Raw genomic sequence first — 27,943 nt, forward strand, 5'->3', positions numbered from 1 at the left:
CTGAAAGCTTTTTTTATTGGCCCAGCCACTCTGATGTCATATATGATATCAGATGCAGGGCCAGTGGGCAGGGCTTAGCCAAAATGGCCTAGTGGGTCTCATTAGGCCTAAGGACTAGAGGTTTCTCACCCTTGACTTACAGGGTCCCTGAAAAGACTGCTGAGAGATGAACTTCCTACTTCTTCAAATGGCAATTTCTTTAGTTTGTAGAAATGTAGCTTTCCTACATTTTTGACTGTGCTTCCCTACTTCTTAAAAGGAGCACATTGCAGCTGCCACATAATACATATCTAAGTTATGGAAAAATCAAGGCATAGTTATGTGAAACAGTTAAAGGAAACAATTCAAAGCACCTTTGTTCCACCTTGTCTCACACAGGCTATCAGATTTCATAATTCATAACTGTAATTCCTGCAGGAAACCATTGCCTGTGTGTGAACTGAGGCATGTATTTTAGAAAATCTCAATTTTGAGAGAACTGGTAAGATAAATAATTTGAAATCTGCTTCCATATTGGAGCATGTCAATTTCTACTTTCCTTTCTTTACCTTTTAGATATTTAACTGTTTCACTGGTCAAAACAGAGCAGAGTCATTCAGCTCTAGCCTCCTGGTATACTGAAGACTCACTAAACTGAAATTTTAAAAAACACACACCAATATTTCAGAATGCTATACTATGATGCTAAGCAAAAATGAAAAAATAGTAATCCAGTGTTTCCCGTTACTTTTCAGTATCATGAAGGTAAGTTATGCTTAAATCCATAATACAATTGTATAGTTTAATAAGCAGCATTTCTAGAGAACACATGAAGAGGCCTCCCTCCATCTGCCTTCAAACCAGGATGAACAGTAGGTCACCTAGAACAAAGGATATTATCTACAGAGCACACAAATACTTACACAATATGAGCCAAGTTTAGAGGTTTTTCAGGCTGGTCAGGGAACATTGGGTGCAAAGGTTCACGGCTGGAAGCACAGCTTAAAGACTTGCTAAGTGCATTAGTTAGCTTCTTAGCAGGTGATTTCTGGGAGGAACAAGGAAGGTAAAGGTAATTTGGACAGGTAAGGTTTAAATTGTTTTTGCAACCACAGAACTATGGGGAAACAAAGCAATGCTCTACTAGTTAAAGGCATATCTCTCCCCTGACCCCAACTCCAAGACCCAATTATTCAGTGGCTCCGTATTATGTCCTGAGTTGCATCCTCATGAGGCCGGAGGAACATCGCCCGGCTATTGTTTTATTGATTTAATATGCTGTAAACTGCTTTGAGATTTTTTATTAAAAATATAAAGAGGTATAGAAATAAAATAAATAAAATCCTTTAAAGAGAGAGAAGCTGCACAATCTCCCAGTTCATCTTTCTCCTTTCTCCCACAGCGAGAGGATTGAGAGAGAGGACCCAAGGCCTGCATCTGATCTCTCCACTGGCACAGTCCCAGGTGAAAAGTACCGTATTTTTCGCTCTATAACACGCACCCGACCATAACATGCACATAGTTTTTAGAGGAGGAAAATCCGTAGGCATGCCACCCGTAGGCATTCCCTCCATAACACGCACAGACATTTCCCCTTACTTTCTAGGAGGAAAAAAGTGAGTGTTATGGTGCAAAAAATACGGTACATTTGAAAAGCTGCTGATGACATAGTCAGAAGTGAAAGAGAGCAAACATTTCTATGACTGAAAAGACCATGTTTGCCCTAAAAGGATTAGGGACAACAAACAGATATGTATAGAGTATGTACACTTCCTTTAGTAGCCTATCAAGGGTATAAATGAGTCCCCCCCCCCCCCAGTAAAGGAACCAGGTACCTGAGTGTATGATCCCCAGGCAGAATTTTCTACCCATGAACAAAGGCAGGATCAGATACAGTTTGTTTTCTAAATGTGCAGACCTTTGCATAAACTGGGTTTCTAAGGTACACATCATCAGTACAAAAAGCTGTGTGATAAACATCAGCACAACACTCAATCAAACCTGACGCCCCCCCAAAAAATATAGATTGAAAAATAAAATAATTACAGTGAATCATACTTCATTCAGGCCCACTTTACTCAGTCCTTAATACTTAAAACACTTAAAACATGGTAATCCGTGCCAAAGAAGTGCGAGTTCAGAGGCCATTACTAGAATAATATTTTCCATATTCCCGATTCACTACCTAACTGTGCACTACCTATCTTCATTTATTTAGGGCTGCCATATATCTGGATTTTACTGGACATTACCAGGATTTCGAAGGTGGAATTGACATCCGGGGGGGGGGGGGGGCATTTCCAAAAGGCGGCACTTTGTCCTAAAAAAAGCTCTTAATAACTTTCGGGGTGTCCTGGTTTTTACTTTTTGAAATATGGCAACCCTAATTTCTTAATCATTGTGAATTATATATCATTCTAATTTCAGAAGCACCATCTTTAATATATAATGCTGTTTGTACTGCAATTGCTTAGTTTGCTTTCATTATCCTTATTGCAATTCTCTCCTTTCCAGTTTACGCAGGTAAGATATTCTCTGTATTCAGCACTTTTTTTTCTGGGGGGACACAAGGGTACACATACCCCTAAACATTTTGTGAATCTAAAAGCATGTAACTTATTTATATATATATATATATATATAATCTGTTGCATAGACTCAAATGTGCATCTGATATGAGCTTAAGCCCCAGAAATTTATATTAACTGAGTTGTGGCTTAAGAGGCCCATACACTGGGACTCTTACAGAAATAAGCTTATTAAATATTAATAATAATAGAATGCATATGCTACCTTTAATTTTAAAAAGAAGCTAAAATGTGGTTTACAAACAAATAAAACAAAACACACAAAATAAAAACAGTTCAATAAACAAAGTTAAAATAGAAATTGCAGTAACCACCAATACCTGGCACTGGTATTGTGAACTGCCTCGTAATCTTCAGACGAAGGGCGGTATAATTTTTTTTAATAATAATAATAATAACAATAATAAGTCAGGAAAATGCCTGGGCATACTTCCAGTTGTTGACATAAACATTCCATGGTTGCAGCCTGCCTGACCTTCAAGAGGAGATAATTTCACTGCTCAGGAGCCACCATGGAGAAAATCCTTCTCTGCCCCACGGTAAGATGTATACCTGTGGACCATGGCATGCTAACAGGGTAACCAGTGCAAATTATGGAGACCTGGATGGTCTACACAGAAGGAGGCATTGTTTTAGAGAACTGGTTCCAAGCTGTTCACAGCCTTGTAAACTAGAACTAGAATGTTACACTTGACTCTGTAGCTAACTGGCAGCTACCAAAATGAGACAAGAACACACATATGTTTCATCTGAGTGGAATATAGAGTTCATGTTGTTAGAGATAGTCTGAAAAAGGTTAAGAAACTATGGTGGCTGAATGTTAATGAATATATAGCATGCCTACACTTCTACTGACTTTATATAAACATATTTCATAAAGTAGCTGAATGGTAAATCAACATCTTCCATTGTTCTTCTTAGATCTAGATTTTTAAGATTCCATTTTAGATATTGATCTCTTATCATATAAAGCAGATAATATGAGAGAAAAGCCAACATATTTGACTATGTCCTACAAAAATGAACAACTTACTGTGGAAATAGTTTTATATTCCAAGACCTTCCTGCAGCTCTCCTGACATCCAGAACAGTATTAACATGTTGGACTGCTCAAATCCACACTGAGGATAGCCATACTGTTCAGTTCTTCCCATTTTTCATCTCAGAACTGACTGGGAACAAGGACCACAACTGGGGCTTCTCCATTACAGAGACGCTTAGCTAAACTGGCAAAGTTAGTTTCCTATATGTGGTTTTAAGGGAAAACGATTCGGTCAGTTCCAACTCCCATCCTTGAGATTTTCTCTGACTGGTGGAGTTCAAACAGTCTGCAGCAATTCATGAACCTTCCCTTACCCATGACGTGTATTCTTTCATTTGGTGCTGGTTGCTATGGGAACCACTGGCATGTCCCCTCCAGAAGCAATCTTGACAGAGCTGGTAATTGTGACACTGCTGGCATCGATAGCGAAATCCCATCATGCTCTCGCTATGGCAGTAGGAACACTCGACAGGGTGGAAGACTACAAGGGGAGACGGATTTAAAAACAAAACAAAAGACAATCAGCGCAGCGTTAAAACTGAAGCCACTAAAAGGTCTTAGCAACCTACGTTTGTGTCTGAAGTCATTTTCCACAGCAAATGTTATTTGTAAGGTTCCTGAAATTTAAAAGCTTCACAATTTTCTCTGAAGACAAACAAGCATCTGCTACTGTCTAAGAGAAAACCTCTTATAGCAGCAGAAAACCAAAACAGGAAAAGGTGGAAGTGTGGAAGAAAGAATGAGGGGTTGGATTCAACTAACCCAGTGAAATGCTGAAGCCAGCATAAGGACTCCCAGTAGCTCAGTGGGGTTTCCCCCCTCTCCTCCCCACACTGCTCCCCCAAATCTGCTTTGGGGAGTCAGGAAAACCTCCATAATAACACATGGAGGGAGTCTTAAGGGAGACTGTTCTGTCTGGCAAGCAGAAATACTGGTGCTGAAGGAACAATTGTACTAATGCAGTGTTGAATTCCATCCTAGGACTAGTGTGGATGTGAAGAATCTACTGTGGTCAACTTGAAAAGGCAGAAGGAGAGATACTAAAGGTAGCAAGCATATCAGTTTATGCTATGTATGATTTTGCAAGAGGGGCAACACTAACTAGGTTTACAACTTGCAGCCTGAAACTATGCTGAGTTCAGTATGTCTGAGCACATTGAAGTCAAGGGACAAGCCGACCTTATCATTAGGAACTGAAATTGGCACCACATTCTTAGCCATTCTTCCTTTTCCTGGGGAAAACACAATCACTGTGAACCACATTGATATTCCACATGCCACTCATCCTTTGACTACATACCATTCTCAACATTTGCCAATCGATGCAGAAGTGGTAACCAGACCAGGCATTGTGGTGGAGGATCAGACATGAGTGTGTCCAAAAAAGCATTCAGTGTGACTTTTTTCTGTTTACATGAACAAAGCAGAAACAATTTAGCATTGGAAGCTGAAAGGGGAATTTTACTTTCCTCATGGGTCACACGCGCATGGGTGAAATAATTAAGCAGATACATTTCAATATCTTAAACAGGGGAAGGGAACTCTTTTCAGCCCGAGATGCATTCTTTTCCGGGCAACCATCTGAGGCAACCTTTAAGTGATAGGCAGGATCTGGAGCAAAAGTGAGCAAAGCAACAGATGTAATTTCATCTCTGTACAGTAGGCTAGCTTCTACACATACTTCAACGGCCCTCTCTGTTCTCCACCCAGACATTATCAGAGGTCAAGGACACAATGAAGGAGTAAAGCAGAGCCAGTGAAGGGCATGGCCTAGGAAGAGTTCTGAGGGACACCAAGTCATGGGCGTAGCTGGGATTTTTATGGGGGGGGCAGGACTTTGTTAGGGGGGCAGAACCAATGTGATTGGTCAGTTAGTTAAGTATTTCTATTGTTTTACTTGATGGGGGTCAGCTGTCCCCCTTGCCTCTTCCTGGCTACACCCATGCATCAAGTCCATGTTGCTACAAGGGGGATTTGCTCTGTTGTAATTCAAAGGCAAGAAGCTTTGTATGGTAGTTGATCCAGGCTGTGAGTATCTCAGTCAGCCATTTGGGAGCCTTTTGAAAAGGAGGAGGGGAGATCAGGGGCAGTGTTGTAGTCCTGGAACCATCTTGTAAGTACTTGTATTTTTTTAAAATGGCATTATTTGAAGACCTTAAAGGATTTTCCATTTAAATCTGCACATAAACAGGATGGGCTGGACGTAGTCCTGTGTCCATGTAGAACTGGGAAGGACCAAACCTCAGTGCATACCTAGTCCCAATATTGCTCATCTCTATAATACTGGAGGCAATAGTTTATTGGTTCTATTTTCTAGAAAAAGATGTGCCTGAGCTCACCATGAACGTCTCCCAGTGGTGCCCACCTGAGAGCTGAGCCCTAATCATAATCCATACTTATGTAGGAGCATTTCGGAAAACAATACAGGGGCTCCTCCTCCTCCTGCTGCTGCGAACCAATTCATAGCTACCCTACAGCATCTTGTTAGTATTTTTTCCAAATCATATTAGGTGATCGTTCACACATCTTCCAAGTCATATCTAATTTGGTTCTTAAACAAAATGCAGTTCTCTTCTGGTTTACAATTGCCAAAGTGTCCAGTACACAATCTACAGTATAAACAAATAAAAAGCACATAACATTTTGCCACTGCATGTCATTATGGGAAGGGCGAAAAGGAGGCACTGAATGTTTTTATCTACCTGTTGAGAAAAACAGGATTTTGCTGACTGCTCTGTGTATCCAAAAGAAGGACCTTCAAAGACTGCCGTGGGTAGTTTAAGGACTTCTCGCAGAAACATGTCATATTTACCATAAACCATTACACCGCTGGTGTCTGAAATCATTGAGAAAATATCTGATGGAATAAAGAGGGAAAATATGAAATGGTTTATTTGGTTTAAGACACTAGTTACAAATCTAACAGTGTTTCTTTTCAAATGAAAATAATAATTAGAGTTATCCCCTTTTTTATATTGCAAAAGTAGGGATACGCCTTTGTTAGGACTCACTAAAGGGAGTAAGCAAGCACTTTTCTAATGCTCAAAATTCTTTTCTAGTTTTAGGGGAAAATGATGCAAATCAGAAAAAAATGGTAATTTAGCATGATAAAAGAGATCCAAAGTACAAAATGCAAACTTCTTGCCCCTGGAGCAACTTTCTACTTCAAATAATGATAATGGTGATGATTTGTTAAATTTATATACCACCCTTTATCTGAAGATCACTAGGTAGCTTACAGTATAAAAATACAAAATACATAACAAAACAATAACCTTCCCCTCAACACACTTAAAAGGCCTGTGTGAAGAGGAATGTTCTCACCTGGGACCTCAAGTTATGTAAGGTGCCAGCCAGCCTCCCTAGCGAGAGCATTCCACAAGTAGGGAGCCCATTCTCCTGTTGCCACCCCCTGAATCTCTTGTGGAGGAGGAACTTGAAGAAGAGCCTCAGATTACTATCACAGGGTCTGGTTTGGTTCAAATGGGGAGAGGTGGTCCATGATCTGGGAACTGAGTATTTAGATATGGGTGGTTAACCTGTGGCCTACCAGAAATTGTTGGACTCCAGTTCCCATCATCCCTAACCTCTGGTCATGCCAGCTGGGACTGATGAGAGTTGATGTCCTACAACACCTGGAGGGCCACAGGTAGGCAACCTTGATTTGGATTATTGGAGAACTGAGTATTTGTGTGCGCGCTTTAAAATATTCAATGCATTATAAAGGGTGATTTCACTTCAGACAATAAAGTTGTGTCTGTTCCTCTTGTGTGTTATGTGTTTGGATCTATGAATGGATTAATTTAATCCATATTGGTTTTAACTAGGGCTGCAACCTGATTAAAGAAGCTTTAATTGATCAATCTTTCTAATACATATGCATGTTTCCCAAAGATTTTGCTAACTGCTTTTCTGCTCTTGCTTTCTGAGTCAAAGAGCAATTCTTTAAAATTGTTAAATGCTTTACAGATGTTGACTATGCAAAACTTAAACAGAAAACTGCTTGTAGCAGAAAACACTGTTAGTTCTTTTCAAACTTGGGCCTGGCTGCCAATTCAGTGGTGTCCTGTTGTTTTAGTATAATAGAATCAAAGAACCGTAGAGCTGGAAGGGACCCCAAGAAGAAGAAGAGTTTATATTTGATATCCCGCTTTATCACTATCCTAAGGAGTCTCAAAGCAGCTAACATTCTCCTTTCCCTTCCTCCCCCACAACAAACACTCTGTGAGGTGAGTGGGGCTGAGAGACTTCAGAGAAGTGTGACTAGCCCAAGGTCACCCCGCAGCTGCATACGGAGGAGCGGAGCCGCGAACCCGGTTCACCAGATTACGAGTCTACTGCTCTTAACCACTACACCACACTGGCTCTCATCCCAAGGGTCATCTAGTCCAATCCCCTACAATGCAGGAATCTCAGCACACAGTCTCCCATCTAATTTGAAACCATACTGGACCCTGCTTAGCTTTGCAAATGTGCTAGCAGTTTTATTGCTGGGGGACTTTGTACTCTGCATTGTTTAGTAGAGTAGCTCTTTGGGTCTTTTGTTTAGTAGAGTAGCTCTTTGGGTCTTGATTCATATCACTATTATCTAAACCAAATTCCGGTTCTATTCCATATTGAAAGGAAAGGAACAACATTAATAAAATATAAACAATAGAGGACAAAGACTTACATCTCAATTTGTCCATGATCTTTCCTCCACAAAGCGTTGCCAAGGCCATTTTGACAGCAAAGACAGACATTTTTCCATGTCCTTCTCTATACAGAAACAAGAAAACAAATGACATCAATATGGCAATATTTTTGCACTGCTGTTGAATTATGCCATACAAATATTCTTATGCTTGGAAATTAAAATTTTGTAAACAACCATAAAACTTTTAAAAAGAATACAAGAGAAAACAAGCTATTTATTGTAGTTCCGATTTGAACAGTGGTTATCTGAGTGTTGTACGGTAAAAACAGTTTAAAAAGATAAAGCTGGAGAAATGAATCAAATATAACAATTATAGCACCACACTAAATTCCATCAAAACCAGAACACGAAACGTTGCCCAATCTAGTCTGCTCAGGCTCCGGCAGGGAAGAAGGCTCTAGCCAGCATTTCTCTGTCCCCCCCCCCTTCTTTTCCTGGGCAGTTGTGTGTGTTCCCTGAAGATTCTCCCTCATATTAATCCCAATGGAGAGAATATAAGTATACCTAATGTACTCCCCCCCCCCCCATTCTGTGTGTGTGTCAGGAGCCTGGAAGGGTTTTTGATCTGGGTGATCAAGAAGTCAATAGCTTTCACTTAACCCCCACCCCCAAAAAACTTTTTATTTATGCAATTTTAACAGCTTCTATACACACATAGTACAGTATCCATCTCTTTTCCTAAGACTTCCCAATCCATCTCTCTGTTGCATTCTAGGGAAATCAGCTGCATATCCTGATATTTCACCCATTATCATCTCAAGTCTCCCTTTTTTATGTTATCTGCTGCTCATATATTAACTCCTACTTGTAGGTTAAATCGTATATTGTACCCTCTAAGATAATCTTCAAAACACCTCCACTCTTCTCTTTAACTTACCTTATTTCTTAGTTTTGTGGTCATGGTACTAATTCTATATATTCTATCAATTTGTTCTGCCAAATTTCCTTCGTGGGTTATCTCTTCTTTCCAATTTTTTGCATATACTATTCTAGCTGCAGCAGTCATGTACAAAAAGATATTGAGTGCCTTTTTTGGAATGTCGTCACCTGTTATCCCTAACAGAAAGGCCTCCAGTCTTTTGGGAAATGTGAGTTTTAGAATCTTTTTTAATTCTGTGTGAATCATTTCTCAATACTCTCTAGCATATTTACATGAACACCACATATGAATCAGGGTTCCCTACACCTTGTGGCACTTTTTAAAAATGTAATAATGGTAGGGAGAAACAACTTTATTGTTTGAAGTCAATGGAATATTTTTTTTTTTTTAAGTGTGACCTATGGCAATTGTACAAATTTAATGGTTCCTTCTTCAGTAAGGGGATGAACTGTGAATAGCAGATAAGTAAGTTTTCTCTGTATCCCAAATGGAATGGCATTTTCCATAGCTGAATACTTCTGAGAAGAGAAGGTATGAAAGGAATATTTTCCATTTTTAAAAAAAATATTGCAGTTTGACTTGATAGATTTGGACACCGTATTTCATCTGAGTCATTTATATTCATACATCTCTACCTAGACTCAGCGTAAATTCAATTTCCCCATGAAAATATGTATTGACATGGCTTGTGACTAGGTGAGATAAATGGGCACCTTGGCATTTAGGTGCCCCTAGGGTCTGGCAATTATCAAAGCAGCTCTGTTGTGCAATGAAACTCCTTTATCGTAGTAGTTTTTAAAGTTTTCATGAGTAAAATATGGCTGCTTAAGAGCAAGTATTCTGCCTTGTGACAGCTGCTGGTGAAGATGCTCAGTGAAGGGATCATTGTTGTGAAGTCATAAACGGGAAGAAAAGCTTCAGAGTGTGTTGAAACTAAAGGTGAAATGTTCCAGAAGGCCTAAAATGCCATCTTGAGAGTCAAGATAACTCCAAAACGAATTGGTAGTTGTTGCAAGAAGGAGCTTGCAACAGCTCATATATGTTTATATTCACTTGCTTTCGTATATACTAATTGGCTTGCTTTGATGCTGTGCTTATCTGTAGACCCCGGGATGCTGGGCTCTTGGCCCAGAGAGAAGAGCTGTCTGTAAGCTTTGGATAGTAGCCATCAATGGCCTCACCGGTCAGGTGAATTGATGGGCCAAACTGAAGTAGGCTGCTTTGTGTAGAAAGAATGCCTAAACATTTGCTTGGGTGTGGACAAGTAATGGTGACTTCCCACTGTTGCAGTGTTTGCCCTGCGTCTGCCAAGGCAGTGTGGCTCTGCTGGCTCTGCTGTGAGTTTACAATTTCTTATAAGCATTAGAATGAATCACTCTTGTGTTTTTGACATCCCTGCACTAAACCACTCCCGCAAGCCCATGGGCTAGTGGAGCAGGGCACAACGGCAGAAAATAAATGAAGAAGTCAACTGCGTTACTTGTAGAGATGGAGAAAATATTTCTATTTAAATGTTACTCAGTTCTCTACAAGAATGAACAACACTCAAAGAACCAACTGTGCCATCAGAGAAATGTATTGTGGTGCTCATCCAGCCAACAATTGTATATACAGTTGGGTAGTAGACTGACCAACAACTTCACTTGTCAAAACATGATCACACTGACTTTAACAATCATAAGAGATGTACAGAAAACTTGTGCTTATTACATGAACGGGCAGCATTCCTCTGTACTGGCCATGGGCTGTTGTAAAGGCATCAGAAGGACTTATGAAGCGAACAGAACAAAGGGCTGAGAATCCCCTTGTAATTCTCTTTCACGCTGTACTTGTCTGCAAAAGTGAGAAGGTAGGGAACTGCCCTTTGCTCTCCTGCCTCCAACGCATATGAAACATCAGTAAAAGACCTGAGGCCACAGGGTACTCCAGCTGTCCAATGCCAATAGTACTACGCTATACCATATTAGCTAGAGGCTATCACAAAACAAAATCTATAGCATATGACTAAAACCCTGTGCATGCTTTTGCATACTCTATCAGAGCCAATAGCACTTCCAAGCTGATTTAACAAAACCTCACCTAGATTTCCCTTTGGAAATAAGCTGTATTATTCTCCATAAGAGTAGGTGAAAGTTTAAAAATAATGAAGCATGAGCTCCCCCCTTTTATTTGTATTTTATTTCTACTATTCTGATAATATATTCTGAAAAATGTATTTTACTGAGCAGAGCGTGTGTGCCATGAACATTGGAAGAGGTGTGTGTGTGTGTGTGTGTGTGTGTGTGTGTGTTTTAATGGCATGAATGCAGCAGATAATCAAAGCTGTAAGTGGGTTGTAACCAGTAGCAAAAAAGATGAGCAGGTGGCCTCCCCACTCCCTAGCATTACTTAATGTTGCCCTGTCCCATTTATAAAACAGTTTAATATATTTCAGGGCAAAAATAAGGAGTCTGGTTTAAAAGGAAGCAAGAAGAAATCCCTGTCTCTCTGCACATGCAATTGCTGTGATTGCTGAGAAAAAGAACTGAGTGACAAGCTGCGTCAGGGAACCAAACTAGATGTGATCAGAAGAAAATGACTTCATTTGCACACCTCTTGGTAGACATCAAAGACCCTATACTCTGACCTCGGAAAAGCCTTCCTTACACACACCTATGATTTGTGGGCCTTCACCAAATGTATTTCCAAATGAGTTCCCTGCAATTCTGAGTACAGTTTGTCTAAAAGATTTCCATCCTGGCTTGCAGCAAAATACACTTGGATATCGCCTTACAACTTGACTTGTTAGGATTGTTCACTCTGATTGCTCTGGATAAAATGGCGGCCGCTACTAATTTGCTGGCAGCCCATTGGGATAATATAATTATCCATTGGGATAATATAATATAATATATAATTAACACGATGACATTACAATGTCATATACTTAAGTAGATCTATGAAGCCAATTCACGGTGAGAATTGTTTCCTGCTCTCACTGCTGTTATTGGCATCCATCTGTCTTGGGAGACAATGGAGGAGTGTGCATTTGGGGGTAAAGTCAAACCATTGGAGAGTTACAGTGTCTGCTGTGGTTGTAGAGACCAATATAGAGAAGACATGCTTTGTTGCAGATGAAGGCATCCAGATGCAGATAACACAGGGAGTCATATTTAGCTAGGGGAGCTGCTTTGCTATACGTAATTCCCTGGGAAGAAGCCCCATTGAACTCAGTGGGGCCTAAGCATGAGTAGATAGGCCTGCACTGTTAATATAACTCAAACCTTCAGTCCAAAATTGCTAAGCTGCATCTTAAGTAGCAACAAAAATGGAAACTCTGTTAACATTTCTATGGTCATTCCACTTGACTGAGTCTTTAATATTTTGCCACACCAGGCGACATTAATAAAATGCATTTCCTGCCCAGAACTCCTGGGATTCTTCATCCATCCTAACAGGCTATATGGCTCATTGAGGCTCACATTTAGGATTTCTGATTATCCCTCTATTAATTCAATCACAAATTCCAAGCACTATGTCAGCATAGTGAGGACAGCTCTGATTTACAGTACTTGAAATGAAAGCAGTTGCTATTTTAGAACAATTTGCATTTTTGGATATACTCCAGGTCCTACAATTACCTAGCTACCAAAAGTGTATAGAATAGTTGTTGAGCACATTCTATGTGAGAGCAGTACTGTGTTAACATAGATCACCCCATCATTTACAAAAGCAATACTTTTTCATTCCTTCCTTTGTGGGGTGGTGTTTTGTATGCATCTTCAAAGCCTTGCAGTGCTAAACTCCAGAAACAAAATGGGTATTACGAATGATCTCATTTTCACAGTGATGGTTTTGTTGGAAGGGAGGGAGACATACAGGCAGTGGGCAGCAAAACATGTGCCCAGGCATTCTCAGTTGGTTTCTTCCCTGTTCTTGTGAAGAGTCAAGAATTCAGGGTTTACTGTTACTTCTTTTTTTAAAAGAGCTTCCGCCTTGTTGTGGAATCTTTTCCAAACACTGAAGGCCACAGTTTCACAGTCTACTGACAATTTCTCCTTGGAGAGGGCAGGAGAGCTGGTTGGATACAGGCACACAGTGCCTCTGCTACTTTGTCATGTGGAACGGTTGCTCCCTCCCACCTCACCCCAGGTGTTGCCATGGTGACTAAGCTGTACCAGTTGATCTGACTCTGGAAGGTACACAATGCCAAGCAGGAACTCCATCAAGTGTGTGCTGGGGAGGAGGGCAAGAGGGGGGTGGGTAGGCAAGCAAGCGGGAACACAAGGCAACTTATTTTAATGGTACTTTAATAGTGTGGATTTCCAACCAGTGCATTTTCATAATAGAAAGCAGTAATGAGGTAATAGATAATTTGCACCTGTCGAAGCACAAAGCAGATCCCAGTCAATCCAGTTTGTAATTTCAGGCTATTCAGATGCTTTTAAGAATGCCAATAACATGCTGATGGATCCTATGCTCAATTACCGTAATTTACATATATACACAGAACGCTCATCTGTAACATGACATTAGGGATGTCTCTTTCCCATAAATTCACATTTGTTTGGTTGTCTCCACCTCCCCTAGGCCTTCAAATGCAAGGTTTCAGGCTGTAGTAATAATATGAATTCTATTGCCATTTTTTTCTGTTGGAATCTCACAGTTTGCTACATTAACAAGGAAAAGGGGGAAATTGCTCACAGCTGCCTAAGCTTGCAGCAAAAAGAGTTTCCTTCAAACAATAAGCCACTAACCCCATGCCACTGCTACAGAATAAACACTGCTGCAGATGTTTCCACCAGCAATAATAATACCCAAATAATGGAACAATTTTGCATTTTGAAGTGTTCTGCTTGGGGCCAAACTCGACGTTACATGCACATTACTGCAATGGCCCTTTTGGTAAAGCTATGTGTGTGTGTGTGTGTGTGTGTGTGTGTGTGTGTGTGAGAGAGAGAGAGAGAGAGAGAGAGAGAGCGCGCGCGAGAGCGAGCGCAGACAATGGTGGGGAGGGAAAGATTTAAGCATTCCCTCCAACTCCCACTTCTCCAATCCCTGAGGCAACAAAGTAATATTGCACACATCTACATGTGTAACATATAGCCTTTATAGTCATAATTAAGAAATTTCTGAACAATAACAGTAATTTGGGAATTTCACTTTGTCCAAGGCCCAGCTCAAACCGATATTTTACTTTGGTACTATTTTTCTGTGTAAAGATTAAAATCAATAACATTAGAAGGAAAACTTACGGATCAAAAGCTGCCAGCAGGAAGTTGAGTAGCAAGCTGATGGATTGCTCTACGTTGATCTGGTGGGTAGTTGGCATGCGTTTGTTCAGTTGGTAAAAAACCGTGGACAGGACAGCTTCAATTCGAGCCACATTCAGTTCTATGTTCGGATCCAGGTTGTTCAATGAATTTTCCCGCAATGCTTCTATTACATTCCAAATATCCACTAAGTGCACTATGTAGGATGCAAGATAGTACTAACAATCAGATAAATGCCCACAAAAGAGACAGAAAATAATCCTATCTTAGGTTATAGCATTTTGACAGATAGATAAAATATATACTTAGATCTGCTTGAAATGACACCTTCTCCCCCCATCGCTGGTTTGAGAGTGGGGCTTCATTTTGGTTTTGTTTTTTTGCGGGGGTGTACAAAATTGTTTCAAGGGAAATTGGTGGAGTGAAACAATTTCAGTGGCTTCCTTTTGCTTTTCCCATGATGCCATGTTTACAGGTATAGTTTGGGTAAAAATCAAAATAGCAGTCCTGTGTCCACTGACATGCATGTGGGGGAAGCAAAGGATACACCCCCCCAAAAAAGCTCACCCTTGTCATGGGCTTTTGGGACAAAAGGGTCCTCAGCAGAGGATGGGTTTCCTCCCCCAAGCCATTTTTGGAGGGATAGTCTTTCTCTGTCCCCCGAACCAATGCGCAGCAAGGGAATCAGTGATGTCTTCTGTGCTTTCCATATGGAAGAAAAAAGGTGCACCCTGAAAATGGCTGGCTTAAGGGAAAAGCTCACCCCTTACCAATGACGCATGGGGGCCAGAGACTCCTTGATGGGTTTTTTTTAGGGAGCCAGCAGCAGTAAGGGGAGGCAAGAGGAGGAGATGCAACAGCTCTAAAAAATAAAATCATTTGCCCACCAAAACATTGTCATTTTTATACACAAAGGAAACATAGGTCTCCTTTTCAGGTGCTCATTTCATTAGACCAGAATGGAATTAAAAAGAAAATACAACTACAGGCGATTGGATACATATTTATAGAGAACTGTAGAGAATTATAAAACATGTTGTGTGCCAAAGCAGTATTGAAACTAAATTAATAAAAGGCCAAATATATTTTATAAAGCAAAAAGAAGAAAAAGGAAGGCACGAGGTGGTTTTTGTTTTCAGTTTTGAAGCTTTATGTAGCTTTTGCACCTAGAAGCTGAAGTCCAGTCCTAACAGGCTGCTCCAGCACTGATTGGCTCTCTCCAGCATTCCATTTAACGTCCATCAGCTTCCACACAAACTACTTTGACATGTGGCAAACCCTTTGAGATGACCTGAATTCCAAGACATTTGGTGATTCAGGACTGCAGTATGCTAGAAGCCCTTTTGATCTCATGCATGAAATTAGTAGAATCCATATATAAAAAGGTAAAGGACCCCTGACAGTTAAGTCAAGTTGCGAACGACTCTGGGGTTGCAGCGCTCATCTTGCTTTACTGGCCGAGGGAGCTGACGTTTGTCTGCAGAGTTTTTCCGGGTCATGTGGCCAGCATGACTAAGCTGCTTCTGGAGAAACCAGAGCAGCGCACGGAAACGCCGTTTACCTTCCTGCTTGAGTGGTGCCTATTTATCTACTTGCACTTTGACGTGCTTTCAAACTGCTAGGTTGGCAGGAGCTGGGACCGAGCAACGGGAGCTCACCCCATCGTGGGGATTTGAACCACCAACCTTCTGATCAGCAATCCCAAGGCTCAGTGGTTTAGACCATATACCACACAGGGCAAGGAAGCACAAACAAATTATGACACATAAATTATATGAAGCAATCTCCTGACTTTTCATTTTATTTTAAAGCAGTTTGGGGAAGGTGACATTGGCTGGAAGGGCTCTGCTAGGGAAGAGGTTTTTAACCTTCCACAGCATCATTTGTCTGATCTAAATCACACACGCCCTGATTCTGTTAGTCACACTGAGGTCGTGGGGGAAGGAGAAGAGGTCAAGTAAATGTATTTATTTCTAAAACAGTTATATACTGCTATATCAGAAGAAGAAGAAATATCAAAGCGATTTACAGCAATAAACATACAATAACAAATCATGTATTCAAAAGTTAAAAACAGACCTCAATTAACCATTGTGGAAAGATACATTCTTAATTGCCTGGCAGAATAAAAAAGTTTTCAGTAGGCATTTAAAATTTGACCCAGAAGGCGCATGCTGGATCTCTATTGGTAAAAAATCCCACAAGCCTGGTGCCTGTGTTCTGCACCCCCACCCCACCCAGGAGTGCTAACAATGGCTTTGTGGAGGGAGATAATTTGTAAGGATGCATTAACATCTCTGTGTTCAAGCTTAAAAACAATCAGGCTTTTGCAAACATTTCCTTTGGATACTCGACATCTCAAGGGTTTTTGCAAGTAATCAATAAAAAAAATCTTGCAAAACCCAGATATGTCTATTGAAATAAATGAAGATACAACAGAAAACCTTTGGGCCAATAGATGCCCCTCACCAGTCATTTTGGGCATGCAGCCTTTTAAAAATCTGTCTACTGAATAGAAACACGGAAGGTCTCCCTTAGTTCTCTCTTGCCCCAAGGGTTTCCAGTGGTGGATTGTATTTTGCTGCAGGCTCTTTAAACTCTGCTTACTGAATAAATAAACTGAGACTTCAAACTTGTTTTGTTCTCTCCCATCTTGTTAATGAGAACACTTTAAATGGTAAGGAAAACCCAACTGAATATGGCACAGCCTCTAAAGAAGCTCACAAAAGTTACCAGCCTGTAAAAAGAATTGAGCGGCCTCTTTATGGACAGAACAGAATTGCAAATGGCTACTTAGCAGTTGGGTCTCTTTTTATTCACTGGGCCTAATCTTGCTGCACAACTGAAGCGGGGTGCTGCCTGCTCAGTCATTGCCATATGCATCACAGCTGTTGCAAAGCATTATAAACAAAGGGGGGGGGGGATAGGCAGTCTGTCAGACCTTATTCTTGAAGCCCCCCCCCAATATTCTTGCCTGCATACAATTTCTTGTCACCATGGCTATCCTGTATGAACCTCTCCCAGACCTTTAGGCCATCACTGGTGGTCCTCTTCTGGGTACCCCCTCTGGCCAAGGTGCAGAGGGTGGTGGCGTTGGAGAGGGCAGCAGACACTGGAGGAGGAAGAGGCAGCTCCTGAGCCTAGCACAGGCTCACAACTTTACATTATGTCTAGATTTGGCCTATGCTTTTGTGACATGGGTGAAACTGAGGATCTCGTAACATTTGGATTTTTAAAAATACTCTGCTTATACTGTATATTGGTTAGAAACATGTTTCTTCCCCAACTGCTTTTGGGTAAGGGAAACCAGTCAGATCTTGAAACGATCAGATAATTGATATAAAGAATTACTCATTAAGTCAGCATCTCACACTTTAGCATTATCCAAATCTCATGCTGCTTCTATTGAATCTCTTCTTGTAAATTGCTATCATCTGTGACTGCTGTAATGAAAACTAATTTTGGCTGGCTGAGCTCTTGCTCATTGTAACTATCTACAAATTGTGAGTTGTGTTGTCCATCCCATTATGCATTGTGTTGTAACATTTTTTTCTTAGGGACTACGGCCAATATGGAACTCAAACTCAACTGAACTGTTCGCCTAACAGGAATCATATGGCATAGTCTGGTGACCTTTGGGGTGGATTTTTCCTATTCATTTATCATACAATGCCTCTAACTAAATATAAGATGAAGATACAATCCAAATAAATGAATGAATGAATGAGCTACTGCATTACTGTTTCATACACAATCCTCAAAGAATTTATGTCTGAAGAGATTACAAAGAATGAAAGAAGCTACAGAAACTTAGCAGTTACCTTTTACACACTTCCTGCAATCTCTCCACTGTACAGAAGAGGGCATATATTTGGTTAGAAAACAGTAATTACATCAGAAGAAGCAGAGATTATCAACACAACTTCCTTTATTCTCTTAAAAATTAATTCAACCCACCCACAATGTTATACAGAAGCACACCTAATGCAGGGAATAAAAGGGGGAGGGGGACAGACAATGTATATTTGCTTGCCTGCCCTGTAGGTCGATCCTTCCAGTTTGATTTAGCTGTTGCACAGCACAGACAAGATTCTGTGCAGTTCTGTTGCTCAGCTTCTAACCATTGGGCAGAGCCACACAGATCCTGCACCCTGCAGGAAGCAAACCTTGCTGCTAGGAAAGACCAGCTGCGAGGAAAGACTGGCTTTTTTCCACCCTAGCAACCTACTGGTTGCTAGGATGCCCTACTATGATGCAATTCATACTATGATGTCTTTTCAGTCTCACTAGTATGTCACAAACATTCCTAAAGTGTGTGTGTGTGTGTGTGTGTGTGTGTGTGTGTGTGTGTGAGAGAGAGAGAGAGAGAGAGAGAGAGAGAGCCTCTTCAAACCCTAACCACTTTCTTCCTATATGAACTCTTAGCAGGTGGTCAACAGGACCATGGTAGGACAGCAGAGCATGGTATAGAATTGTAGAGTTAGAAGGGACTCTGAGAACCATGTAGTCCAACCCCTTGCACTGTAAGAATATTTGGAGATGGGAAACCCAGTTGACATCAGGCCTTGCTTGATGAAAACCATCCCTTTAAATCTTTTTTCCAGGAGGTCTTGTAAACCTAGATCCAAGTGTTTCCCCTACTTGCTGGTGACCATGGGTATAGCCAAGGGGGGCAGGGAGGGGTAGCTGCCCCAATCAATAAAAATGAGTAAAAATACATGGCTAACCAAGGTTCTGCCCCCCTAACAAAAGGCCTGTCCCCCGCCCCAATCCTGGCTACGCCTATGCTGGTGACAGGGGGTTGTGCTTTCCCTGCTGCTGGAGCCACTTCCCCTTTAACATTTTTACCCATAAGTTATCACAGTGAGGGCAGCAAGCATTGCACTTACCCCAAATCGGCTTTGTGATTATGCCACACAGGCAATGGTGGCGGACAAGCCCGAAGCTGAGCAAAAGCAAATATGCCTGCCCTCACTCCAGGCTTATGTCTTAGGGGTAAATGTTACACAGCAGTAGAAACATGTGTGCAAAGACTACAGAAAGGTGGGAAGGGTGGGGGGGGAGGGGCTTTCATGAAACCTTGCCCCAGCTCCTATTTTGAGACAAAATCCTGAGAATTTTGATCTCATCCCACACTAAAATCAGTCCTAAGCCACAAAGCTCCCTAAATGGCTTTAATGAGGGTGTTATGAGCAGGATGAAGGAGAGAAGAATTATAAAAGCATTTTGGCTAGAACTCTACAAAGCTATGTGAGCCTCCTCTCAGCTTGAAGCACATGTGCAGCCAGAGGAATCTTGGATGTCTGTACTTCAGCTGCTCTTGTGAATGAACAGGAAATTACTTTTTGGTTTAAAACCACCTGTTCAGGAATGTAGATTAGTGCTGTACAAATGCCAAGGACATATCTATTTGTATCCAGGGCTGCATCAAGAGATGTTTTCTACCTGAGGAAAAGATAGCACCCCCCGGCAATTCCTTGTACAGAATCCAACCAGACAACACCCTCCCACTACACCTGAGAGCATCAGGCTAGCTTATGGGGCACAGGGCAGGCCACTTGGCCTCCTCCTGTAGCTCTTTCCTTCAGCCATTTGCCAGGATTCCCTGCTCCACACTCATCACCAGCCGTCTGAGGCTGTCATCCTATCCTGCTTAACATTAGGGTAGGCCCTTTGTGTTGTGGTGTGCACACATACCTCTGAAGGATTACATATTTAGGGCACTCAAGGAAGCTATAGAAACTACACACTGTTATTTAAATACTCCAGAAGATAGAAACCAGCCAGAGAAGCAGTAGGACCATTAAGAGACGAGGTTGAAAACTGGGTACACAAGAAAAGCATTTACTTTCTTTGTGCCAAGCCCTCACAAAGCACCTTATAAGACTTGCAGAATGAAGCTGGGATGTCAAGCGAATTCCTCGTATTATTATTTGCTTCACAAGATGGGTCAGTGAATAACAAGCAAGCATGTTTTTCTTCTTCCTAAGAAAAGTTGCAATGGGTCTTCCATTACAACTCCCATACCCACAGTTGGCTTCCAGTGGCTCAGCTGAGATTGGCTTAAATTTAATAATGGCCCAATTTGTCTCCAGACTTCAGACAAAGGTGTGTGAGAGACAGCCACACATGAACCAGCTTTTCAGTGAGTGCAGCTGAATAGCTGTCTAATACAGCTGGCAAGGAATACATGTGTAGTGTTCATTCACAAACTAAAACAACTACTGTGGTTAGTCATTAGGACCAGATGGCTTTCACTCAACATTTCTAAGAACTCAAAATAGTTTTTGTTTAAAACATATAAGCTTGCTAGGACTGGCATCCATGTTGGAGAATTAGTAGACTACCATTGTTTAAGGGGCTCTCAGACAATCCAGGAATTTACAGACCTGTTTCCCTAACTTCTGTCCAAAATAAATTGATGGGAAGTATATTAAAGCAACAACACTGAATAAAATTAGCAAGCCTTGCTTGGGAAATACTGAAAGGTCAAGCAGTATTTAACCAGTAGCAGCTTGAGATTTCATATAAAAGAGGAAACACTTGCATTTTGTCAAGAGCCTGCCTCAGATATTGAGTTCTGCACCACCTCCTGAGGATGAGGTAATACAGATTAGAGAAAGCTACATTACTAGCCACTAGATGGCAGTGTGCATATTTTAGTAAGTGCCACATATATGTGCTCTTACATATTAACCATATATTCGTATTGCATCAAATTAACAAAAACCAAGGCGTATGGATTTCTGCTGTTCCCTTAAGAAATCTGCTGTTTCAAAGGGGAAAAAAATATATTTGTATTTGCACCAATGTCTGTATAGACTGGTTACAGAGTTAGCTTTCTCATTTTCTCAGCATGACTAAATAAGAAATTATGGAGGTGAAACAAGAAAAAAATGCTTTATTGAGAATTGTTATTATGGCAACTGACCTGTCAAATGCTGGTCATGACTTCACCCCATTTCTAATTTACAATGTTACTGAGTCAGGCACACAACAGTCCTAGCTAGTAAAGTCTGAACTGTGAAATGAGCTGCCCACAGTTAAAATCTCCTCTCACTCATAAACTTGCTAGGTGCCCTTAGGCTTTGCTCACTGCCCTTAACCCTACTTCTGTAATATGGGAATAATAATACTAGTCTACCTTACAAAATTGTGATGATTACAAAGATAATGTATGAGTTCTGAACAGCGTAATGATACAAAAAGTGAAACATTAATATATAGTTACAGATAGGTAGCTGTGTTGGTCTGCCATAGTCAAAATAAAAAAATTCCTTCCAGTAGCACCTTAAAGACCAACTAAGTTAGTTCTTGGTATGAGCTTTCGTGTGCATGCACACTTCTTCAGATACACAGAATGTATCTTCAGATACACAGAATGTATTCTTCAGATACACAGAATGAAGGTGTGTATCTGAAGAAGTGTGCATGCACACGAAAACTCATACCAAGAACTAACTTAGTTGGTTTTTAAGGTGCTACTGGAAGGAATTTTTTTATATTAATATATAGGAAAGACATGAATAATAGAACCGAGACACTAACTGACCAAGCAGAAATGAAAGAAGAGAAGTGCCATTCTGAACTTGAGTTAACCAGACATTAAGTTTCTGTAACCCAACCAGTAAAACTGCATTCTGAAAAGTAACCAGCATTAGTGTCTGAAGAAGCAGTAAACTTCAAGGTTACTGGGGAATTTGGTTGATGTTTTGTTTGCTACTAAACCCACTCAATACACTAAATCACACTGTTCCACTGGGCTACATCTTGTTGGGTAGGGTCAGTCTTTTTGCAATTGACACCTGCCCATTTTGGGTTGTATACATCATTATGCTCAGCTGCATATATACCACTTAATTACTGTTACAGTACATTATCAATAACATAATTAATTTTATCTGGCAAACCTAGCCAACCCACATTAAGAAAATGTATGTGATTTAAAGGAATATATTGAAGTAACTAGAATAAATGTAAACTCGGCTGCAGATTATATGGTAGTCAAATAATGCTTGTAAAGCTGTGAGTCCCTAACAGTTCAATGCTAACCATGTTTTCCAAGAAGTCCAACTGACTTTAAAGATAAGGTAAAGGGACCCCTGACCATTAGGTCCAGTCGTGACTGACTCTGGGGTTGCGGCGCTCATCTCACTTTCTTGGCCAAGGGAGCCGGCGTATAGCTTCCGGGTCATGTGGCCAGCATGACTAAGCCGCTTCTGGCGAACCAGAGCAGCGGACGGAAACGCCATTTACCTTCCCGCTGGAGCGGTACCTACTTATCTACTTGCACTCTGATTTGCTTTCTTAGTGCTAGGTTGGCAGGAGCAGGGACTCAGCAATGGGAGGTCATCCCGTCACGGGGATTCGAACCGCCGACCTTCTGATCGGCAAGTCCTAGGCTCTGTGGTTTAACCCACAGCGCCACCCGTGTCTTTAAAGATACTTACTTCCAAATAAATATGTTTAGAGTTACACTGCATCATTCTCTACTGATATTTCACCCATCCATCTCCGTTCCCTGACTAATACTAGAATCCAGTGTTTATTGCCTCGGTAGCACCTCAGCAAAATTGTATGCTGCATCATCAAATGCACTGGATGACAGCAGGAAGCAATAGAATAGAGGAACAGTTTCAGTTAACACAAAAATATCTTGGGCTATCAGCAATAAATGGAAATAATATAAATTAGAAAAGCAAGAAATAAATGGGATTTGGGTAAAATATTATGCACACTGAAATTTATATATAAGTTTATACTCTGTTGCAACACGGCAACAGCCATTTTAGATGACGTTCCCTGAACCCCTAGGTGGAGTAAGAGTCTGGGTATCTTAAATAGATATTTTTAATCTTACACAATGTGAAGATGATTTGCAAATCCAAAGCAAAGACATTTTCAGGGAAGAGAGGAAAATGAGATTATTTGATGGTCACAAAAACAGAGGCATAGTAAATAAATGAAAGAAATAGGTAATCAGAGAACAGGATGGCATTACACTCTGGTCCAAGTTAAAATAAATTACTACTTATGTCATTATACTGTAAGGGTGAAGCTAGATTATAACTTTTAAAGTATGGTGGAACTTAGAGCAGGAATGCCACAAATCCTCACCACCTGCCACACAGCTTAGCCCCCATCACCTTGGATTTATGCTCATTTATTTTGACTGCATCCCTTTAGCAACAAAAGCCAAAGCACTGATTTTGCAAGGAATGCAGGTAAATTGGAGAACAAGGATCCTGTCCTATCGTGAGCTGAGTGCAAGTGACGTAAATGTTATTTGCTTCAGAAATGCATAGGATTGAACCGGACCTAGGAAACTGGTTTAAAAAGCATGGGCTGCAAATCCATATTGGAACTTCATTTTTGCATCCTAGTCTAACACTCTGATTCTAGTTCCTTTGCTGCTGGCTTGATGATATAATAGCCACTGATGTGAGGCTGGCCCAGAGCACGATGTGTTTAAAAATATCTGAAGTGAGTACATCTTTAATAGCACTTGCATTTAATTTACAGATGTGAATTATTGTTCATTAGACAGGGTGGGACACAAGGCTAACATAAAGTGACAGGCAGAAGAGAAAGAGGCCCCGAGGTATGTAAGAAATTGAAGCTGACTAGCCTACATGCCTCTGAGGCCTAGCTACTATTTGAACTGAGCAGAAGAGTATGAGGAAGAGAAGGATTAGAGTTGGAGAAGGCGTGGAAGTTAACAAGGTCGCCTCCGCGGTCATCACACTACGCCATTCCCCATGAAAACAGCTGTATTGTTCTCCTGATGAGACACAGCAAAAAGTATTTCATTCAAAAGAGAACAGAGGAGAAAAACAACACTGAAACCCCCAAGGTGCCAAATTAAAAACCATCAGGGATATGAACTCCCGGTTTGTCAGCTCTAATTAAACCCCATATTAGAATCATCAGCCTGGCTTTAAATCCAAGGTTTTCAACTGCCAACTGTTTATTCTGATCTAGGGAAATCAGCAGCCTTGCTTTTTCAACAGCCAGCACTGGAGAATAACTATGCAGCACAATGAGTAAGGCCCACCAAGGATGGCGGTTGTTTTCCAGCCGTACAGTACTGTTTAATTGTATAATGGAGTTTTGATTATGGTATGTTGTTAGGCTCTGCCTCCGCTGCTGTGGTCCACAGAGAGATCATATGTATGCTTGAGATTTCATCATCCTAATAACTGCTACAAGTAATAAAATACGAAAAGCCATAGTTTTCAGCAAATGAAACATTTTATGCTGAGGAAGAAGGTATTCTGGAAATCCAGATTTCTGGTGCTCATACAGTGTTTCAGGCTATAGAAGCTGACACTTCCCATTTTCGACTCAGTTCTATTGTTCATGATCCTGCTATCTTAGCACCTAAACTATTGAACCCTAACTGTTCTCTACTGAAGTTTTGACATGTGTTTCCATAACCATGAATGGCATCTACTGCTTGCTTCAACTACCTATCCATTAAACCTAAGCTGCATGACCAAGCTCAAATACTGCAGTAAAATTATATTGTGATGATTGTGTATTTCCTAGATTATATGTTATATTTCACATGTTGGGAACTTTGGCATTCCAGATCTTGCTGAACTACAATTCCCATGAGCCTCAACAAGTATGGCCAATGGGCAGAGATGATGGTAGTTGTAGTTCAGCAACACCTGGAGGGCCAAAGGTTAACCATACATGTTATATTTATACCAATGTATTAGCTGACATTGGCTCTCACTTCGCTCATCTCCTTGGATGTGCAGGAGCAACTAACCATGGCATACTGGCATTTGATAATTGACCTAGTGGTACATTTCAACTGGACATTATGGTTTGTTTTGCTCACAGCAAATTATGATGTCAAGTCAAGGCTTATTAGCTCTGGTTTGTCTGAGCAAAACAAACCACGATCCCTGGTTCAGACATAACACTGAACCAGTAAGGTGTGTGTCATTTTAGGGGGTGAAACTTAATTTTTGCAGATTTCTTGAATGAGTGGTCTTTAAAATATGTTTTTGGGTGTGAGGAATTCAAATTTGCTGTTGTTTTTGTGGCTGGACCACTTGGCTTGCTAAGTCTAATTGATAAGGAAGCATATAAACTGCTTTTGGAAAACCAAAGAATTTTAAATTTACCTTCTGAAAAATGTAAGGCAATGTGATATTTCACACACACACACACACACACACACACACACTGCAATTACTAGGTGTTCATGAACAGTCAAAAGCTCTTTTAAAGCCACCCATCACCAAATCCTATGACAGATAACTTTTGTGCATTTGTCAGCAGTGTGCTGAGAATACTCTTCTAGAATCTTGGCGATATGTTGGAGTACAAGTTGTGGGTGAACCTGGATTTATTAAAGTGGTTATAGTCTAGTAAAAGGAAGTAGCTAAGGAGCGGTGTGTGTTTTAGCTGCCTGCTGAGAATAAAAAAATCCTCAAATTGCTTTGAAGCAATGGAGTACAGCTGAATATGTTAGTACTTGGGCTGCAGTCCTGGGTCAAGTTCTGAAAATGTAAAGCCCATTACAAAAAAATAGGTACATAATCAGGCCATAGGACTCTCTATATAATTATTGATATGAGTTCTTTCACTGGCAAATGAGCTTGTAAAATCCAGAACACAGACCACACAGAAACATTGCAAATTGTGGCATTTACTGATGAGGCAACGCAGACCAGGGCACTGAGCTAGTGTTTAATTACTATTGTGAATGATCATTGGATATAGTGTAACTACATCAGTATAAAGCAACAGATGTGGCAGAGACATGTCTGGAGAAAGGCAGAAGGTACTTGACTGGCAACAACTCACTAATAAAGGCATCTTGTCCATTACACAACCACCCTAGATGCTGGATATACACGTGCAACCTGTTAAAATGGATACACATCGCAGGACAGACTTGCCCCATTTGCCTCCTATCGGCTATTGTTGTAGTTCTATTTACTTAAACCAATACACAACAGATCAGTACAGCTACACTCATGTACAGTGGTATCTCGGGTTAAGTACTTAATTCATTCCGGAGGTCTGTTCTTAACCTGAAACTGTTCTTAACCTGAAGCACCACTTTAGCTAATGGGGCCTCCTGCTGCTGCCATGCCACCGGAGCACGATTTCTGTTCTCATCCTGAAGCAAAGTTCTTAACCCAAGGTACTATTTCTGGGTTAGAGGAGTCTGTAACCTGAAGCATATGTAACCCGAGGTACCACTGTATAGGACAACAGCAAAGGGGTTTACTGAGTTCAGCAGCTCTGATGAAGCAAGCAGGCTGGCTGGCTTCACCCTTTTTTGTATCTTCCAATAATACCTAAAAAGATAAGTTCTGTTTTGTTTTTTTTTAAATAAGGCAAGCAGGCTTGCAGAATACCGTATTTTTCGCCCCATAAGACGCACTTTTTCCCCTCCAAAAATGAAGGGGAAATCGGGGTGCGTCTTATGGGGCGAATGCCTGCAAGCCTCACGCGCCCGGCAGGAGGTCCCACCGGGTGCGCGAGGCTTGGGGCAGCAGCCTGTCGCCCGAAGCACGGGGAGCCCTCCGGAGGGCTCCCCCTGCTTCGGGCGAGTGTCTGCAAGCCTCGCGCACCCGGCAGGAGGTCCCACCGGGTGCGCGAGGCTTGGGGCGGCAGCCTGTCGCCCGAAGCACAGGGAGCCCTCTGGAGGGCTCCCCCTGCTTCGGGCGAGTGTCTGCAAGCCTCACGCACCCGGCAGGAGGTCCCACCGGGTGCGCAAGGCTTGGGGCGGCAGCCTGTCGCCCAAAGCACGGGGAGCCCTCCGGAGGGCTCCACCTGCTTCGGGCGAGTGTCTGCAAGCCTCGTGCACCCGGCAGGAGGTCCCACCGGGTGCGTGAGGCTTGGGGCGGCAGCGGACTGCTTGCGCGCACCTAGAAGCTTCGGGCGCGCTGAGCTCAGCACGCCCCAAGCTCCTGGTGTAGCGCAGCGATCCGCTAGCCCTGGGAGAGCCCCGCGGCTCTCCCAAGGCTAGCGGACTGCTTGCGCGCACCGAGAAGCTTGGGGCGCGCTGAGCTCAGCACGCCCCAAGCTCCTGGTGTAGCGCAGGGGTCCGCTAGCCCTGGGAGAGCCCCGCGGCTCTCCCAAGGCTAGCGGACTGCTTGCGCGCACCTAGAAGGTTGGGGCACGCTGAGCTCAGCACGCCCCAAGCTCCTGGTGTAGCGCAGCGATCCGCTAGCCCTGGGAGAGCCCCGCGGCTCTCCCAAGGCTAGCGGACTGCTTGCGCGCACCTAGAAGCTTGGGGCGCGCTGAGCTCAGCACGCCCCAAGCTCCTGGTGTAGCGCAGCGATCCGCTAGCCCTGGGAGAGCCCCGCGGCTCTCCCAGGGCTAGCAGACTGCTTGCCGGCACGCAGAAGCTTGGGGCGCGCTGACCTCAGCTCGCCCCAAGCTTCTGGATTAGCGCAGGGGTCCGCTAGCCCTGGGAGAGGCGCCCGGCTCTCCCACGCTAGCGGAGACCTTGCCGGCACGCAGAAGCTTGGGGCG

At 42.0% G+C, this 27,943-nt stretch overlaps 1 protein-coding gene across 50 annotated transcripts in view; it reads right to left on the reverse strand.

Moving 5' to 3' along the window:
- Positions 1 to 27,943, reverse strand: part of DTNA (dystrobrevin alpha) — a 194,544-nt gene that overhangs the window by 52,454 nt on the left and 114,147 nt on the right. For all 50 annotated transcript variants that reach the window (XM_083518317.1, XM_083518281.1, XM_083518292.1 and 47 more), the window contains 6 exons: positions 14,420 to 14,633; positions 8,282 to 8,367; positions 6,312 to 6,466; positions 4,910 to 5,015; positions 3,924 to 4,090; positions 903 to 1,027 (listed from right to left, as the gene is read on the reverse strand). In XM_083518317.1, the coding sequence (XP_083374443.1) occupies positions 903 to 1,027; positions 3,924 to 4,090; positions 4,910 to 5,015; positions 6,312 to 6,466; positions 8,282 to 8,367; positions 14,420 to 14,633 (853 nt within the window). The remainder of the gene's footprint in view (positions 1 to 902; positions 1,028 to 3,923; positions 4,091 to 4,909; positions 5,016 to 6,311; positions 6,467 to 8,281; positions 8,368 to 14,419; positions 14,634 to 27,943) is intronic.

The sequence above is a fragment of the Podarcis liolepis genome (genome assembly GCF_965112155.1).
Source record: "Podarcis liolepis genome assembly, chromosome: 8".
Classification (NCBI taxonomy): Eukaryota; Metazoa; Chordata; class Lepidosauria; order Squamata; family Lacertidae; genus Podarcis; species Podarcis liolepis.